The sequence below is a fragment of the Neophocaena asiaeorientalis genome, unplaced genomic scaffold, assembly GCF_003031525.2.
Source record: "Neophocaena asiaeorientalis asiaeorientalis breed wild unplaced genomic scaffold, Neophocaena_asiaeorientalis_V1.1 scaffold149, whole genome shotgun sequence".
NCBI classification, from domain to species: domain Eukaryota; kingdom Metazoa; phylum Chordata; class Mammalia; order Artiodactyla; family Phocoenidae; genus Neophocaena; species Neophocaena asiaeorientalis.
The window spans coordinates 1,070,314-1,087,639 of record NW_020174442.1 but is presented as its reverse complement, the minus strand read 5'-3'; the positions used below and the strand labels follow the sequence as shown (position 1 = coordinate 1,087,639).

The window sequence follows — 17,326 nt, the reverse complement described above, 5'->3', positions numbered from 1 at the left end:
AAGTTTAGGTATCCCAATTGGAAGAAGATTTTTAAATAGTTCTGAAATGTCAGAATTTGTTACTTATATTCATTTCCCTTCTGATTATCTTTATTCATATAAAGAATATTCATATTTCCCTTCCCATTATCTTTACCCATGTTAAATGCCCCTTAAGATAGATATTTTTGGGGGGCTTCCCTGGTGGTGCAGTGGTTAAGAATCCGCCTGCCAATGCAGGGGACATGGGTTTGAGCCCTGGTCCCGGAAGATCCCACATGCCGCAGAGCAGCTAAGCCCGTGCACCGCAACTACTGAGCCCGCACTCTAGAGTCCACGAGCCACAACTACTGAAGCCCGCGTGCCTAGAGCCCATGCTCCGCAACAAGAGAAGCCACCGCGTTGAGAAGCCCCCGTACCACAACGAAGAGTAGCCCCCGCTCGCCGCAACTACAGAAAAGCCTGTGCACGGCAACAAAGGCCCAATGCAGCCAAAATAAAATAAAATTAAATAAATAAATTTTAAAAAGAAGATATATATATTTTTAGTAATAGAAAGATTTGAAATTTCATAAAATCAAAACTTTAAACACATAACAAATGAATTCCATGCTTTTATAGGCTCTCGGTGATATTTATCATTCTAAAGTTTGTATTGTCAACTACTGAAGCACGTGAATGGCTGACTGATTTCAATTAACCTTTTATTGTGACTTAATTTTCTTATCTATAAAATCGGGATAGATAATACTTTTCTTAATTCATTATTGGTATTGGGATTAAATGAAATAATTTACATGAATTTTGAAAACATGTTTGTTAAATGTAGGCTGTGATTAATTATATTCCAGGGATTTTCCTTTTGATTAATTAAACTTGTCATTATATAAGTCCATTAGAATTTTTAGTGTTCAGAAAGATTTGGGGGAAATTTTTAAGTCATTTCATCTTATAAAAAAAATGAGACTAATACTAAATGGTCAGGTTGCAATTCTTTTTCTTCAGAATTTTCAAGATGATAAAAATTATTAGTAAAGTGAATTACTAAGGTAGTTTTGTTGGATAGGTTTAAAGTATATAATATTTTGAGAAACTTGATAAAAATTAACTACAAAACCTATTACAGATATTTCCAAAATAAAGTTTGCACATTTAGTAGTTTATTAAATTGTAGAATCTGTTGTTGTGTTTGTCTTCATTATACTGGGAAAGCAGTAGAAATAAATATTAAGCTGTTTAATGGCATTTCATTATATGGTCTTAAGAATAAATACTTCATCAGTGTCTAGAAAATGTATACAACTTACTGTAACTTCATTGTTATTAAAACTAAGTTTTGATTATGAACTAGAGGCCAAAAGTAAATTAGAATTTTAGGAGAGCTCTTAGTGACTTCAACTAAGCATTAGACTGACTCAAAATCATCATACTGATTTGTTTGTCAAGTTAGAAAAATACTTGCTTCATGACAGTTTATTTAATGTCTTTGTCTACTCTGCCATTTAGGCAGGATTTATTAGAATATAAACTATTAATATATCTGTATTATATATATATATAAGGGTGCCAGTATGTGCTATCCTTTAAGTTTCTTCTGATACTTTCTTTTTTGCCTTAGTATTCACGTTACCAGCAAATTACCACACTAATTTAAGTAACTGGAATCATGTCGATTGTGAATTTAAATGTTACATTAAGATTAAAACTATTACTTAGAAAATCATTGGGAAATGATCTTGGTGTCTCTGAATATGAGGAAGAGGCTGTTACCCATTTTAATCTAAGTTTTAGAAGAGAAAGATATTTAAATAGCAGGATGATTTTATATTTAACATGAGGAGAATTCTCTGGATATTCAGAACTGTTATGAATGAAGTGGGTTGTAAAGAATTCTTTCTGGGTGTTTCTTCCTAAAAATATGCTCACCCACTTGCCTGTGAGTTTAACTGCTGTGTTTACTGGTGGCATGTGCTTTGTGAAGTCTTGTATAATTAAAAGGATTGACATTTAAAATTCTAACATTAGTACTTTTGGTGTGTTTTTTTTTCCTTTTCTTTAGGAGGAGCATATTATTTAATATCTAGAAGTCTAGGGCCAGAATTTGGTGGTGCGATTGGCCTGATCTTCGCTTTTGCCAATGCTGTTGCAGTTGCTATGTATGTGGTTGGATTTGCCGAAACTGTGGTGGAGTTGCTTAAGGTAATTCACCTTTTTCCAGTCATTTGTTTCCCAAATCTTTATTGAGGGTTTATGTGCCACTTACCATATATGATGCTAGGAAAGCAGCAAGGAACATGAAACTCGCCTTTCAAGACGTTTAGTATGGGAGATAGACAAAAAAATTATTATAGAGTGTCAGAAATGGCTAACTGTAGGGGGCCGTGGCAACACAAGGGGGATCACTTAGTATACCATCCAGGAGTGGGGTGTCAGAGGAGTGTCAAGGCAGGGTTTTCCAAGGAAGGGAGTCTAGCCATTAGCAGGCAGATAGGAGAGGTAAAGTATGGTATGAGGGGAATAGGGAAGAAAAGGAAACAGATCTAGAAGGAGTAGAGTATGATATATTAAAAAAGAAAAAAGAAAAACAGAATATTTCAGTATGGCTGGAGCACTAAGTGGCAAGACATGTAAGATGAGAGGGAGAAAAAAGGATCATGCCAGGAAGGGTTTTATTTGCTCTTAAATTTGAATCTTACCTTGACTGGAGTTGCGGATCCATGATAATCAGATTTGGGGCCTAAAGAAACATCTGACCACAGTATAGAGAATGTATTTGAGGGATCACAACTGGAGATGGAGACCATTTAAAAGGTTGTTGTAGCTGTCCTGAGAGGAGATGGTGGCTAATATTAAACCAGTGACCGGTGAGGCTGGAGAGATGTGGGTGTATTTGAGAGATTTTTAAAAAGTTGAGTAAGTGGACTTGATGGATGAGATGTGGGAAATTAGAGAAAGAGAAAGGAAGATGTAGATGGATGGTAATGCCATTTACTGTGAGAGAGAATGCAGAACATTTTCGCTTTGGATGTCTAATTTGGTATATCTATGTAGAGCTGGCCAGAAAGTGGTTGATAATATTGCTCTGGAGTTGAGAAGAGAACTTGTTTGAAAAGAGTAATTAGTATGTGTGTAGTTAAAGCAGTACAAGTGAAATAGGATTCAGTATTATTAAATGAGAGGAACCTTGAGTAACACCTATAGTTGTCATGTTAGGTTGTAACTGTTCATCTACTGTAGTACATGGTATGTTAGGAAGTGTGACATCTGAAAGGACTGACTCTTGCATTGGCGTTGACCTTAGCTGTGTAGGCCAAAGAGACAAAGCAAAGGAAGTAAGAAAGCGGTGTAATCATTAAGAATTCATATTCATTCATTGTTTAATTTAGTATATGTTTTTGATGTCATTGATATTTAGCCACAAGTAATTTTGCTCTTAGAACGGATTGGTGTGATTTGGACAGCTGCATGATAGTGTGTTCATCTCTTTTCCTTATGCAACATAAGAGACCATTAAAAGAATGAGCTCACTAACCACAATGAATGCAAAATATATTTCTGCGTTGTAACTTTAAAAAACGCTATTAGTACTACTTAGTCATATTATGATTTTTTCCTTACTTGTTAGCAATTCTTTTTTATATTTGAGTCTGTATAAAATACAGCAGCGTTAATAATTTGATCATATTTTTGATATCTTCAGCTGCTTGAATGACACCTTAATAGTAAACAGTAATTCATTCCTTTTCCCTAGGTCTCTCTATTCATTCCTTAAGTAGGCATTTATTCAACTTCTGCATGTGAGGCACTGTGATAGTTCTAAAACTTTCAAAGAGAATTGAAGAATTTATCTGAACTAACTAATACTGCTCATCCTATTATTTTCTTTTTGTAGGAACATTCCATACTTATGATAGATGAAATCAATGATATCCGAATTATTGGAGCCATTACAGTGGTAATCCTTTTAGGTATCTCAGTAGCTGGAATGGAGTGGGAGGCAAAAGTAAGTAGTGATATCATTGGAACATTTGTAAATGTTGAATGTACAAACTTTTAGACCTTGTGTTTTAGGAATGTTCTAAGGTGTAGTAATATTTTCAGATTTTGAAGGTTCCTAAGTGGCCATTTTCAAAGAAGTTCACGTATAAGATCATTTTCTATTTGGCGACGTAGTGAGGATTTGGAGATAACAGTCATTTTAAGAGGTAATCAGAGTATGTAGGAAAAAAAAGAATTATAGGGTATGTCAGGGATTTAGTAAAGGTAATATAAGTACTGTGATTTTTTTTCCTATATTTTTAAAGTTTCTGTTATTTGTTAACAGGACATGCACATCTTTAATTCATTTCAGAAATATATGGCCTGATCCTACTTTTGCTATTCATTTTGGATAGTTCTTTAAAGATTGTTCATTTAACAAAAATTTATTAAGCACCTGCTTTGTGCTTGGCATTGTGTGAGGCACCAGGGAAACAAGACAGAAGCTTTCCCTCATGGAAGTTATATTCTAGTCGAACTGAATTAATGTATAGACATGGTATATTTGATTTTGATTTTTCACGTTTAAAATTTCAGGCTCAGATTGTGCTTTTGGTGATTCTACTACTTGCTATTGCTGATTTCATCATAGGAACATTTATCCCATTGGAGAGCAAGAAACCCAAAGGTTTCTTTGGTTATAAGTGTAAGTAAGAAAGATAGAATTTTTTTTAAAGGTGCATATCACAGCATTCTAGTGTTAAATAAATTTAGTACATTTTACATAGTTTGTAATGTAATTGAGTTTGGTGTAGTGACTAACAGTAATTGACTGTCCAGTTTAGTTTGGTTCCTCTATGTTTGTTGTGTAATTGGAGTAAAAAAAATCACTTTTATTTACATCTTTCATTTCTGATTACTAGCAACACAAGGTGATAGAATGTAGAGAAATCAGTGCTATTGAGGAAAAGTGCTTTTGTTCTCTTCTCATTTGGAGAAATTGTTACTGAAATTTTAAGTTTTGTTCTAACATCACTTTTTCATTCTTTTAGTTGTATTTAAACACAATAATCTAAAAGTGCCTAAGAGTGAAAGCAACTAGAAATATTAGTTTCTTGGTATAATTGCAACCTAAGTTTTTCTACAGTTTACATTATTAATTGTGTGAGAATTTTCCAGTTTTTATCTTCCATAACCTCTTTCAGTCTGCATCTAATTTTCACTACAGGTGAAATTTACTTGTCACTTATTGTTTCCTAAAGTGTCTTTCTGCATCTCCTCTTCTCCCCACTCCCTCCATTGAGCAGCCGTTCTGAACCTATCTCTGCAAGGTAGAATGAAAGCCAGAAAGAATAGTTGCAGTAGCATCAGAGGTGCTTATCACTTAGGGTAATAGGTGTGTCTGTCTTAAATTGACAAAAACTCCTTGTTTTGAAGCCTTAGAAGGAAAAGCCTAGCTCCACTTCTCCTGAGTTGTTTAGCCCAGAGCTATGCATACAGATTTGTGAAAAGATGCAGAATGTACAATAAATCAATGCACTTCTTCCTTCAGAAAGTCTTACTGGAAAAAAATTAGTTGACTAAATTTTGGATCCTAGAGACCTAGTTGATTTACCTTCTGGTGTAAGCTCCTTCATCTAATTGCCGACTGGTAACACCACACCATCCTTGGAACATATATGAGTCGCGCTTGTTTGGCCTGTGTCTGACACTGACTTGGCTGGGCAGTTTTCACATAAGAGTTGTTTCAAGGTGCTTACCTTAAGCAAGAACACCTGCCTGCAATAATTTTACCTACTCATCCTGAGTTGATAGTGTGATGTCTGTTCTGGTTACTAGCGCTTATGCCTACTTCTGAAACCAGGCACTAAATATCTAATCATGATTTCCTGAATTAGGGGAAGAGGTATCTTTTAGGCATGCCAGAAGTGAAGATTAGTATTATTAGTTAGATAATTTTCTGTATTTCGTTCTCTCATAAATTGTATTTGTGACATTTCTTCTAATTATGAATGTGTTTTTTACTTAAATTTTTTTTACATTATAGATTTTTGAACATTCGTTTTTGCCACCTTTATTTCTAAAATTATAGTAGATGGTTACTTCTAAAAAGATTCCTAATATGTATTTTCTGTTTATGGCTTTAATTGATTTAAAAATATCTGCTAGGCCATATTTTTCATTTCCTTTTTTTCAGATCCATCCTTATCTAGTATAGTAATAATTTATATTGTATTCAAATAGCACATCTGGGCTTATCTCAATCTGAGGTAAATAAATTTAAATATACTTTGGAATATGACTTTTCCTTTTTAGCAGTTGATACTGCTTGGCCTTCCTTTTATTAAGGTAGTGTCTGCAGTGAACAGGTTATGTTAATAAACTTGTCAGTTCAAATGACTACCTAATAGGGATATTCATTTTCTCCTTTTTCCTTTTTGATATGAGAAATATCTCCCTTTTGCCAAAGACCGGTGCCTCTGCTGTGATCTAGATCCCATTTCCTTTACTTTCTCAAAGGCATTTATCTTTTGGTAATTTACTTGCTTCCCTACATCAAAACTGTCAGCTCTGTATAACCTTACATACTTGCTCTAGTAATTCCCATCCTTGAAAATACTACCTCTGGTCTTTTATTCTCCTCCAGTTACCACCTTACTTTCCAGGCCCCTTTCACAAATTTCTCAAATCCTTACCTCCCATTTATTGCTTGTTATTTCAAAAAAAAATTGAAACTTACAGACAACTTGAAAAATTAATACAATAAATTCCTTGGAGGCTTCCCTGGTGGTTCAGTGGTTAAGAGTCTGCCTGACAATGTGGGGCACAGGGTTCGATCCCTGGTCCAGGAAGATCCCACATGCCGAGGAGCAACTAAACCTGTGCACCACAACTACTGAGCCAGCGCTCTAGAGCCCACGAGCCACAACTACTGAAGCCTGTGTACCTAGAGCCCGTGCTCCACAACAAAAAGAAGCCAATGAGAAGCCCGCGCACCGCAATAAAGAGTAGTCCCTCTTGCTGCAACTAGAGAGAGCCCACGTGCTGCAACGAAGACCCAACGCAGCCAAAAAACAAATAAATAAATAAATTTATAAAAAAATAAATGAATTCCTTGTACCCTTTACCTACATTCACCAAAAAATTCACACTTTTATGTTCTTTTTTTGCCACATTTGTTTTATCACTCATATATCTAATTGTTATTACTATGATTGCTAAACCTTTTGAGAGAAGTTGCAGAAATCATGACGTCTTACCTATAAATACTTAAGTGTGCATCTACTAAGGAAAAGGACAGTTCAGGAAGTTTAACTTTGGCATAATGTTATATATAACATATTTTTCATGTACAAATTTTTCCAACTCTTTCTTTCTTTCTTCCTTTCTTTCTTTTTTTCTTATTTGTTTGTGCTGGGTCTTAGTTGCGGCAGGCAGGCTCCTTAGTTGTGGCATGTGAATTCTTAGTTGCGGCATGCATGTGGGATCTACCTCCCTGACCAGGGATCGAAACTGGGCCCCCTGCATTGGAAGCACAGAGTCTTAATCACTGCACCACCAGGGAAGTCCCTCCAACTGTTTCTACAAAGATTATGTACAGACTTTTTTTTTCGTGTTCCAGGATCCAGTCCATGATCCTGTATTGCATTCACTTGTCATGTCTCTTCAATCTCCTTTTTTTAAAACTAGTTCTTTACATAATCTTCAGTCCCCTTTAATCTGAAACAGTGCCGTAGCCTTTTATTTTTTATTTATTTTTTTAACAGCTTTTTTGGAGTATAATTGCTTTACAATGTTATGTTAGTTTCTGCTGTATAACAAAGTGAATCAGCTATATGCATACATATATCCCCATATCCCCTCCCTCTTGTGCCTCCCTCCCCACCTCCTAATCCCACCCTTCTAGGTGGTCATAAAGAACCGAGCTGATCTCCCTGTGCTATGCAGCTGCTTCACACTAGCTATCTCATGACTCTTTTTGAATTATGGTTTTCTCAGGGTATATGCCCAGTAGTGAGATTGCTGGGTCATATGGTAGTTCTATTTTTAGTTTTTTAAGGAACTGTTAGAAGGAACTGTTTAAGGAACTGTTTTTATGGAACTGTTCTCCATAGTGGCTGTATCAATTTATATTCCCACCAACAGTGCGAGAGGGTTCCCTTTTCTCTGTAGTATATTCTGAAGTCAGGGAGCCTGATTCCTCCAGCTCCATTTTTCTTTCTTAAGATTGCTTTGGCTGTTCTGGGTCTTCTGTGTTTCCATACAAATTGTGAAATTTTTTGTTCTAGTACTGTGAAAAATGCTATTGTTAGTTTGATAGGGATTGCATTGAATCTGTAGATTGCTTTGGGTAGTAGAGTCATTTTCACAATGTTGATTCTTCCAATCCAAGAACATGGTATACCTCTCCATCTGTTTGTATTATCTTTAATTTCTTTCATCAGTGTCTTATTGTTTTATGCATACATGTCTTTTCTCTCCCTAGGTAGATTTATTCCTAGGTATTTTATTCTTTTGGTTGCAATGGTAACTGGGAGTGTTTCCTTAATTTCTCTTTCAGATTCTTCATCATTAGTGTATAGGAATGCAAGAGATTTCTTTACATTAATTTTGTATCCTGCTACTCTACCAAATTCATTGATTAGATCTAGTGCTTTTCTGGTAGCATATTTATGATTCTCTAGGTATAGTATCATGTCATCTGCGAGCAGTGACACTTTTCCTTCTTCTTTTCCAATTTGGATTCCGTTTACTTCTTTTTTGTTTCTGATTGCTGTGGCTAAAATTTCCAAATCTATGTTGAATAATAGTGGTGAGAGTGGGCAACCTTGTCTTGTTCCTGATCCTAGAGGAAATGGTTTCAGTTTTTCACCATTGAGAACGATGTTGGCTGTGGGTTTGTCATGTGTAGCCTTTATTATGTTGAGATAAGTTCCCTCTGTGCTTACTTTCTGCAGAGTTTTTATCATAAATAGGTGTTGAATTTGTCGAAAGCTTTTTCTGCATCTATTTAGATGATCATATGGTTTTTATCCTTCAATTTGTTAATATGATATATCACATTGATTGATTTGCATATATTGAAGAATCCTTGCATTCCTGGGAGAAACCCTACTTGATCATGGTGTATGATCCTTTTAATGTGCTGTTGGCTTCTGTTTGCTAGTATTATTTTGAGGATTTTTGCATCTATGTTCATCAGTAATATTGGCTTGTAGATCTTTTTCTTTGTGACATCTTTGTCTGGTTTTGGTATCAGGGTGATGGTGGCCTTGTAGAATGAGCTTGGGAGTGTTCTTCCCTCTGCTGTAGTTTGGAAGAGTTTGAGAAGGATAGGTGTTAGCTCTTCTTTTAACGTTTGATAGAATTCACCTGTGAAGCCATCTGGTCCTGGGCCTTTGTTTGTTGGAAGATTTTTAATCACAGTCTTAATATCAGTGCTTGTGATTGGTCTGTTCATATTTTCTTTCTTCCAGGTTCAGTCTCGGAAGGTTGTGCGTTTCTAAGAATTTATCCATTTCTTTCAGGTTGTCCATTTTATTGGCATATAGTTGCTTGTAGTAATCTCTCATGATCCTTTGTATTTCTGCAGTGTCAGTTGTTACTTTTCCTTTTTCATTTCTAATTCTGTTGATTTGAGTCTTCTCCCTTTTTTTCCTGATGAGTCTGGCTAATGGTTTATCAATTTTGTTTATCTTCTCAAAGAACCGGCTTTTAGTTTTATTGATCTTTGCTATTGTGGCCTTCATTTCTTTTTCATTTATTTCTGATCTGATCTTTATGATTTCTTTCCGTCTGCTACCTTTGGGGTTTTTTTTGTTCTTCTTTCTCTAACTGCTTTAAGTGTGAGGTTAGGTTGTTTGAGATGTGTCTTGTTTCTTGAGGTAGGATTGTATTGCTATAAACATCCCTCTTAGAACTGCTTTTGCTGCATCTCATACATTTTGCATTGTCATGTTTTCATTGTCATTTGTTTTTAGGTAGTTTTTTGGTTTCCTCTTTGATTTCTTCAGTGATCTCTTGGTAGTGTACTGTTTAGCCTCCATGTGTTTGTATTTTTAACAGTTTTTTTGCCTGCAATTGATATCTCGTCTTATAGCGTTGTGGTCAGAAAAGATACTTGATATGATTTCAATTTTATTAAATTTACCAAGGCTTGATTTGTGACCTAAGATATGGTCTATCCTGGAGAATGTTTCATGAGCTCTTGAGAAGAAAGTGTATTCTGTTGTTTTGGGATGGAATGTCCTATAAATATCAATTAAATCCATCTTGTTTAATGTCTCATTTAAAACTTGTGTTTGCTTTTTTATTTTCATTTTGGACGATCAGCCCACTGGTGAAAGTGGGGTTTGTTAAAGTCCCCTACTCAGATTGTGTTACTGTCAATTTCCCCATTTATGGCTGTTGGCATTTGCCTTACGTATTGAGGTGCTCCTGTGTTGGGTGCATAAATATTTACAGTTGTTATATCTTCTTCTTGGATTGATCCCTTGATCATTATGTAGTGTCCTTCATTGTCTCTTGTAATAGGCTTTATTTTAAAGTCTGTTTTGTCTGATATGAGAATTACTACTCTGGCTTTCTTTTGATTTCCATTTGCATGGAATATCTTTTTCTATCCCCTCACTTTCAGTCTGTATGTGTCCCCAGGTCTGAAGTGGGTCTCTTGTAGACAGCATATATACGGGTCTTGTTTTTGTATCCATTCAGCCAGTCTGTGTCTTTTGGTTGGAGCATTCAATCCTTTTACATTTAAGGTAATTATCGATATGTAGGTTCCTATTACCATTTCTCAATTGTTTTGGTTTTGTTTTTGTAGGTCCTTTCCTTCTCTTGTGTTTCCTGCCTAGAAAAGTTCCTTTAGCATTTGTTGTAAATCTGGTTTGCCGGTGCTGAATTCTGTTAACTTTTGCTTGTCTGTAAAGGTTTTAATTTCTTCATCGAATCTGAATGAGATCCTTGCTCGGTAGAATATTCTTGTTTGTAGGTTTTTCCCTTTCATCACTTTAATTATGTCCTGCCAGTCCCTTCCGGCTTGCAGAGTTTCTGCTGAAAGATCAGCTGTTAACCTTATGTGGACTCCCTTGTATGTTATTTGTTGCTTTTTCCTTGATGCTTTTAATATATTTTCTTTGTAGTTAATTTTTGATAGTTTGATTAATATGTGTCTTGGCATGTTTCTCTTTGGGTTTATCCTGTATGGGACTCTCTGTGCTTCCTAGACTTGATTGACTATTTCCTTTCCCATGTTAGGGAAGTTTTCAACTATAATCTCTTCAAATATTTTCTCAGACCCTTTCTTTTTCTCTTCTTCTTCTGGGACCCCTATAATTTGAATGTTGCTATGTTTAATGTTGTCCCAGAGGCCTCTGAGACTGTCCTCAATTCTTTTCATTCTTTTTTCTGCTCCCTGGCAGTTATTTCCACCATTTTATCTTCCAGATCACTTATCTGTTCTGCCTCAGTTATTCTATTGATTCCTTCTAGAGTACTTTGTATTGTACTTTTAATTTCAGTTATTGTGTTGTTCATCATTGTTTGTTTGCTCTTTAGTTCTTCTAGATTCTTGTTAAGTGTTTCTAGTATTTTCTCCATTCTGTTTCCGAGATTTGGGGTCATCTTTACTATCATTACTCTGAATTCTTTTTTCAGGTAGGTTGCCTATTTCGTCTTCATTTATTTGGTTTTGTAGGTTTTTACCTTGCTCCTTCATATGTAACATATTTTTTTGTCGTTTCTTTTTTTTTTTTTTTTTTTTTTTTTGATGGGTGGGGCTGTATTCTTGTCTTACTGGTTGTTTGGCCTGAGGCATCCAGCACTGGAGTTTGCAGGCAGTTGGATAGAGCTGGGTCTTGGTGCTGAGATTAGGACCTCTGGGAAGCCTCACTCTAATTAATATTGCCTGGGATCCTAGGTTCTCTGTTAGTCCAGTGGTTTGGACTCAGAGCTCCCACCACAGGAGCTCGGGCCTGACCTCCAGCCTGGGAACCAAGATCCCGCAAGCCGGTCACTGGGGGTTCCTCCCATCCCCTTATGTGTCCATGGTCCCCCACTGGTGCCTGGTAGGTCCCCTAGTTGTGCGGATACATGATTTCTGCATCCTCTTGGTCTGCCCCACAGCCTTTTATTTTTCTTTCCCTACATTGACATTCTTCGAGAGTACAGGCCATTTGTTTTTTTAGAAAGTCCCTCCAGTTGGTTTTGTTTGATTTCCATAGATTCACTTGTTTACTTTTGCCAAGAACACTACATGAAGAGTGTGTCTTCAGAGTCTCACATCAGGAGACTCACAGGATGTCAGTTCTCCCCATCATTGATGGTGTTAAATTTAATGACTTGGTGAAAGTGCTACCTGAGAGTTTTATCTATTGTTAGGTTGCCACTTTCTTCTTTGTAATTAATAAGTAGTTTGTGGAGAGATACTTTGAGACCATGTGTAACTTATTTCCCATGTTACTTTCACCAAATGGTCTTATTTCATTCATTCTCAACCCCTATTAACTGGCTTCTGTCTGTCATGGTCACAATAACATGTTGCTAGATACAGCGTGCAGTTTTTTAGTCTTCTGACTCTCAGCAGCATTATATTTAGTTGTCCCATTCTCCTTGAAACACTTTTCTTGTTTTATTTGATGTCAGTCACTGTGTTCTAGGGAGTTCTTTTCTACCTAATTCACTGGTCACTATATCTATTACTCCTGTTACCCCTTCTCTTCTTTCCAACCTCTAAATGTCAGAGTTGCACAGTGTTGTCCTGCATCTTCTAACTGTATTCTTTCCTTTGGCAATATCTTTTCTCATGGCTCAAAATGCTCTCAAGGGATTCACATATTTCTATTCCTGCATCTCTCCTTTAAACTCCAGATACAGGTATACATTCAATTGTTTATTTGATGTCCCTCCTACCTAACCGTTCTCAGACCTCTCCATCCTAGTAAGTGAAAAGAAACCAGGATTTCAGTGTTTTCTACTTGCCCTCTTGCTTACTAATCCTTCTCTAATCAGTACATTGTTCTCCCATCACTAGATTGAACCACTGCAGTACCTCCTAATTGGTCTCCCTGCCTCAGATGCTGATGCTTTCAGTCCACTGTCCATGCAGCACCCACATAAGCATCATGTCAGTTGTGTGGTTCTGCGCCCACCTTGGCATAGGACAAAATCTAAACTCCTGTAAAATTAAAATTTTGCATAATCTCACCCCTGCTGATCCTTTCCATCTCATTTCATCTCCCCCTTACTGTGAGGGCTTTGCATCTTTTAGTTCTCCAAAAGAGGTAAACTTTTTTCCTGCCTCAGGGCCTTTCTACATGTTGTTGGTTATTCCTGGTGTACTCTTTCTCCTGGAACATCACATGGCTGATTCCTGCTCAATAAAGTCTCAGCTTAAGTGTTAGCTCCTTAGTTGTATCTCTTTAGCCTTCTGTAACCACATTGAATTAGTTTGTCTCTCTTTCATTATTTATCACAACACCCTGTTTCCATCCGTACATTTACTGCTATTTGCAGTGACCTTTTTCTTAACTTGTTTTGTAACTCCTCATTGATACTCTTAAGTTCCATGAAGGTAGCTCGTTGCTGTTGGATCTCTCAGTACTTTGAGATACTGGATGGTTCCAGTACAGGATCTGGCACGTGGTGTATACGCAAATGATGGATGGATGGATGGATGACCGTTAATTGGTTTTTTCAGTGTCAGGGCCTATCAGAATAGATGGAAACAGCAGGACTAGTTGAAGCTTTCATTATTGTTGAAATGGAAAGGACCTTTACCTGGTTTGTCTTAGCTACAAATTATCTGGATGCCTGATGAATAGCCTCAAAAGTCAAACAAGTCACCACTAGGAAATAGAGAAAGCTGTACAAATAGATAGAATATAAGCTGGATGTAAGGAAAAATGTGGTTCCAGGTTTGTATTATGTCCCTTTTGTTCTTCTGCCTGCTTTCTTCTTTGACCTCTTGGAGAGATAACAATCAAGTTAGAGGTGTTTGAAACGTAATTAGTAAGGTATAAAAAATAGTGGGGCATGAACCAGGTCAAATCATTTTGAATGTAAACCATTTCCCTCATATAAGAAAAGAGAAACACCAATACATACTTGAATTAGGAAATAATTCAAGAATTTACCAGTTACTTGAGCTGAAGAAAAGTCAGGGGTCTTAGATAAACACTTATTCTTAACCTAAATTATCATGGTCTAATCTGCTATCCATTAATTGCCAAAAATATTTTGTTCTCTACAGCTGAAATATTTAATGAGAACTTTGGGCCAGATTTTCGAGAGGAAGAGACCTTTTTTTCTGTGTTTGCCATCTTTTTTCCTGCCGCAACTGGTATTCTGGCTGGAGCAAATATCTCAGGTGATCTTGCAGTAAGTATTTTAAAATGCTGTATTGATTTTATACAAAAAGTGATTTACATATATTTATTTTTAAAGGTAGACTTAAAAAATGTTCTTGTCTTCTAGGATCCTCAGTCAGCCATACCCAAAGGAACACTCTTAGCCATTTTAATTACTACGGTGGTTTACATAGGAATTGCAGTATCTGTAGGTAAATAACCTTACATTTGTTATGTGTTTCAGAAATTTAATGATGTACATACTATAAACATTCATTTTCATGACATTATATTTCTAACTTTTAAATTAAGAAGTATTTCAATAAAAAGATTCTAAGTTTTGTATTTTCAAAAATACTTAAGTAAACTAGTGGTGATTCTGTAGACATCTAAGTCACTAAATGCTCTAAGGTTTTTCCTTTAGGATTTCTATTAATTAGTAAGCTAGAAAGTTATGTAAAATCTTATCTGCAGATTCTTAAATTTCACTGAGATACATTTACAGAAAATGTAATTCATATGTAGAAGTAAATGCATTATACTTTCTGAGCTTTACAAATTTTGGAATATTTTTGTTTATGATGGTTATTTTATATTTTTATGTAATCTTGTTGTATGAAGATTGTTTCAAGGCTATTAAGAAATACCTGGCATTTTTTACCATAAAACCTAATTTCAATGCACAGGAATTGAATGAAAAGTGTTATTAAATTAATGAAAATGGTTTTAAGCCACTTTAATACATTCATGGAATCATAACATTTTAGAACTTGAAGAAAGGACTTAAGTGATCAGCCAGTCTCTAAATCTTTTATAGATAAGGAAGTCAAAGGTCAGAGATTTTGTTACCAACCATATGATAATGGCACTTCCTTTAAAAAACTGTTTTCATGGCAAAGAGGGTTTTGGTGTTTTATTTATTTATAAGCAAATAAATAAATAATTTAAAAAGGCTATTTGTAATAGGAGGTTCTTAACGGAAACATAGTACAGAAAAAAATTTAGTAACTACTGATTTTACATATAATTTGCATACATTGACTGTAGATACTGTCTTGTCTTGAATTTAGTACACATTCATGAAAGTACATAGTTTACCCGGAAAACATGTTTTTAAAATGTAAGCATTGTCTTTAATATCTAAATTCTAAAATTCAGGTTTTATAGTTAAAAATTTTAAGCATACTACAAGAATAAATCTTAGTCTAGTACTAATCAGAAGAATTACAAACTCCAAATTCATTGACTACAGAATATAAATTTTCCATGTATTTGAGTAAGAAAATTTTTATTTTTGCCATATATTCAATCGTGTGTTGGGAAGTAATGACAGAACTGTTTTTACAAACTAAGCTGCTAATTTGTGTAAATGTAATTTTGAAATTTTATTAAACAAGAGTTAGAAATGCTAATAATATTATCATGGTGGGCTATGTTAACATTTGAAAAAGTAACTCGATTACATTTATCATTGCAATGCATACAGAAATTCCTGAAATTCATTTTGAAAAAAGAAAATGAATTACGTTTATAAGCTTATTAGCAAAATATTTTTGTATTCCCCTAAAAGTTTCTAGCATGCTTGTATACAGGGATCCCCAGCCCCCGGGTTGCAGACCGGTACTGGTCGCGGCCCGTTAGGAACCAGGCCGCTCAGCAGGAGGGGAGTGGCATGTGAATGAGCGAAGCTTCATCTGCCACTCCCCATCGCACGCATTACTGCCTAAACCATGGGCAATTTCATTTCCTTCTAGGATGAAGTGGAGGGTTCACTGATAAGGAGGAACCATGTCTATAATCCACAGCAGGGGTCTCCAACCCCTGGTAGTGGTCCGAGGCCTGTGGAACCGGGCAGCACAGCAGGAGGTGAGCGTCGAGCAAGCAAAGCTTCATCTGCCGCTCCCCGTCGCTCCCTTTCGCTCACATTACTGCTTGAACCATCCCCTCCCCACCCCGTCCATGGAAAAATTGTCTTACACAAACCCAGTCCCTGGTGCCAAAAAAATTGGGGACTGCTGTTTATATACATTATACATAAGCTAGAAAATTTACTTTTAATTTAAAAAATGATATAACTGATTATGTTTCATGGGAAATAATTTGTTATTGCAGGAAAACATTTCTGTTTTTATCTGATGCTCCAATAATGCTTGCCCTTGTACTCATTTCATTCTGTCTACACTAGGGCAACAGGAGTAGCCCTTTCTCCCTGATATTCAGTAGCGGAGTCAGTAAAGATCACCTCTACACTAGTAATTGTGTAACTAGCTCAAGCAGTGGAACCTTTTTTCCCCAGACAATTCTGATGGAGAACATCAAAATATGAACTATAAAAGCATAGCTGCTTTAAGGTTAGATAGGGCTCTCTCTGTTCTGCCCTCAACCTCCAGTGGTTTCAGGAGTACCTTTAAGGAGATGGTTTTGCAAACACTGCTCTGAAAGTCCAAAGAAGAAATTTAAGTATGAAGAACTGTATACAGACTGTTTAGTCATTAAAAAAACTCTTCCTTTCAAAACTTAATTTTTGTTTTATTGTTTAGTTTTTGTTGTAATGCCTGTGATTTTTACATCATATATGATGAGAAAGCATTGTTCAAGTGCTTCAAAAGTAAGAATATATGAACTCTAAGGAATGGTCATTACTGTTAGTTGTACATCGTACGTTATTCCAAATAATTCTTAATACTGAGGACCATGATGCTTTCCAAATTCTGTTCCAGGTAAACCTTTCTTAATTGTAAATACAATGTATGCTATAATAAGCAAGTATATACAGTCAGCACTGTAATTTCTTTATGGGTGTATATAATTTTGAAATGAATGTAAGCATTAGTTTGATTTTTTGTCCTCATTGTCACTTGTGCTTCAGGTTCTTGTGTTGTTCGGGATGCTACGGGGAACGTTAATGACACTATTGTAACAGAGCTAACAAACTGTACTTCTGCAGCCTGCAAATTAAACTTTGACTTTTCATCTTGTGAAAGCAATCCTTGTTCCTATGGCCTAATGAACAACTTCCAGGT

The 17,326-nt window shown here is 35.8% G+C and overlaps 1 protein-coding gene across 1 annotated transcript in view; it reads left to right on the top strand.

Moving 5' to 3' along the window:
- The window catches only part of SLC12A2 (solute carrier family 12 member 2), a 157,242-nt gene that overhangs the window by 94,979 nt on the left and 44,937 nt on the right, over nt 1-17,326 (top strand). The window contains exons 8-13 of the mRNA XM_024757167.1: nt 2,039-2,178; nt 3,872-3,982; nt 4,555-4,663; nt 14,207-14,334; nt 14,431-14,515; nt 17,173-17,324. Coding sequence (XP_024612935.1) covers nt 2,039-2,178; nt 3,872-3,982; nt 4,555-4,663; nt 14,207-14,334; nt 14,431-14,515; nt 17,173-17,324 — 725 coding nt within the window. The remainder of the gene's footprint in view (nt 1-2,038; nt 2,179-3,871; nt 3,983-4,554; nt 4,664-14,206; nt 14,335-14,430; nt 14,516-17,172; nt 17,325-17,326) is intronic.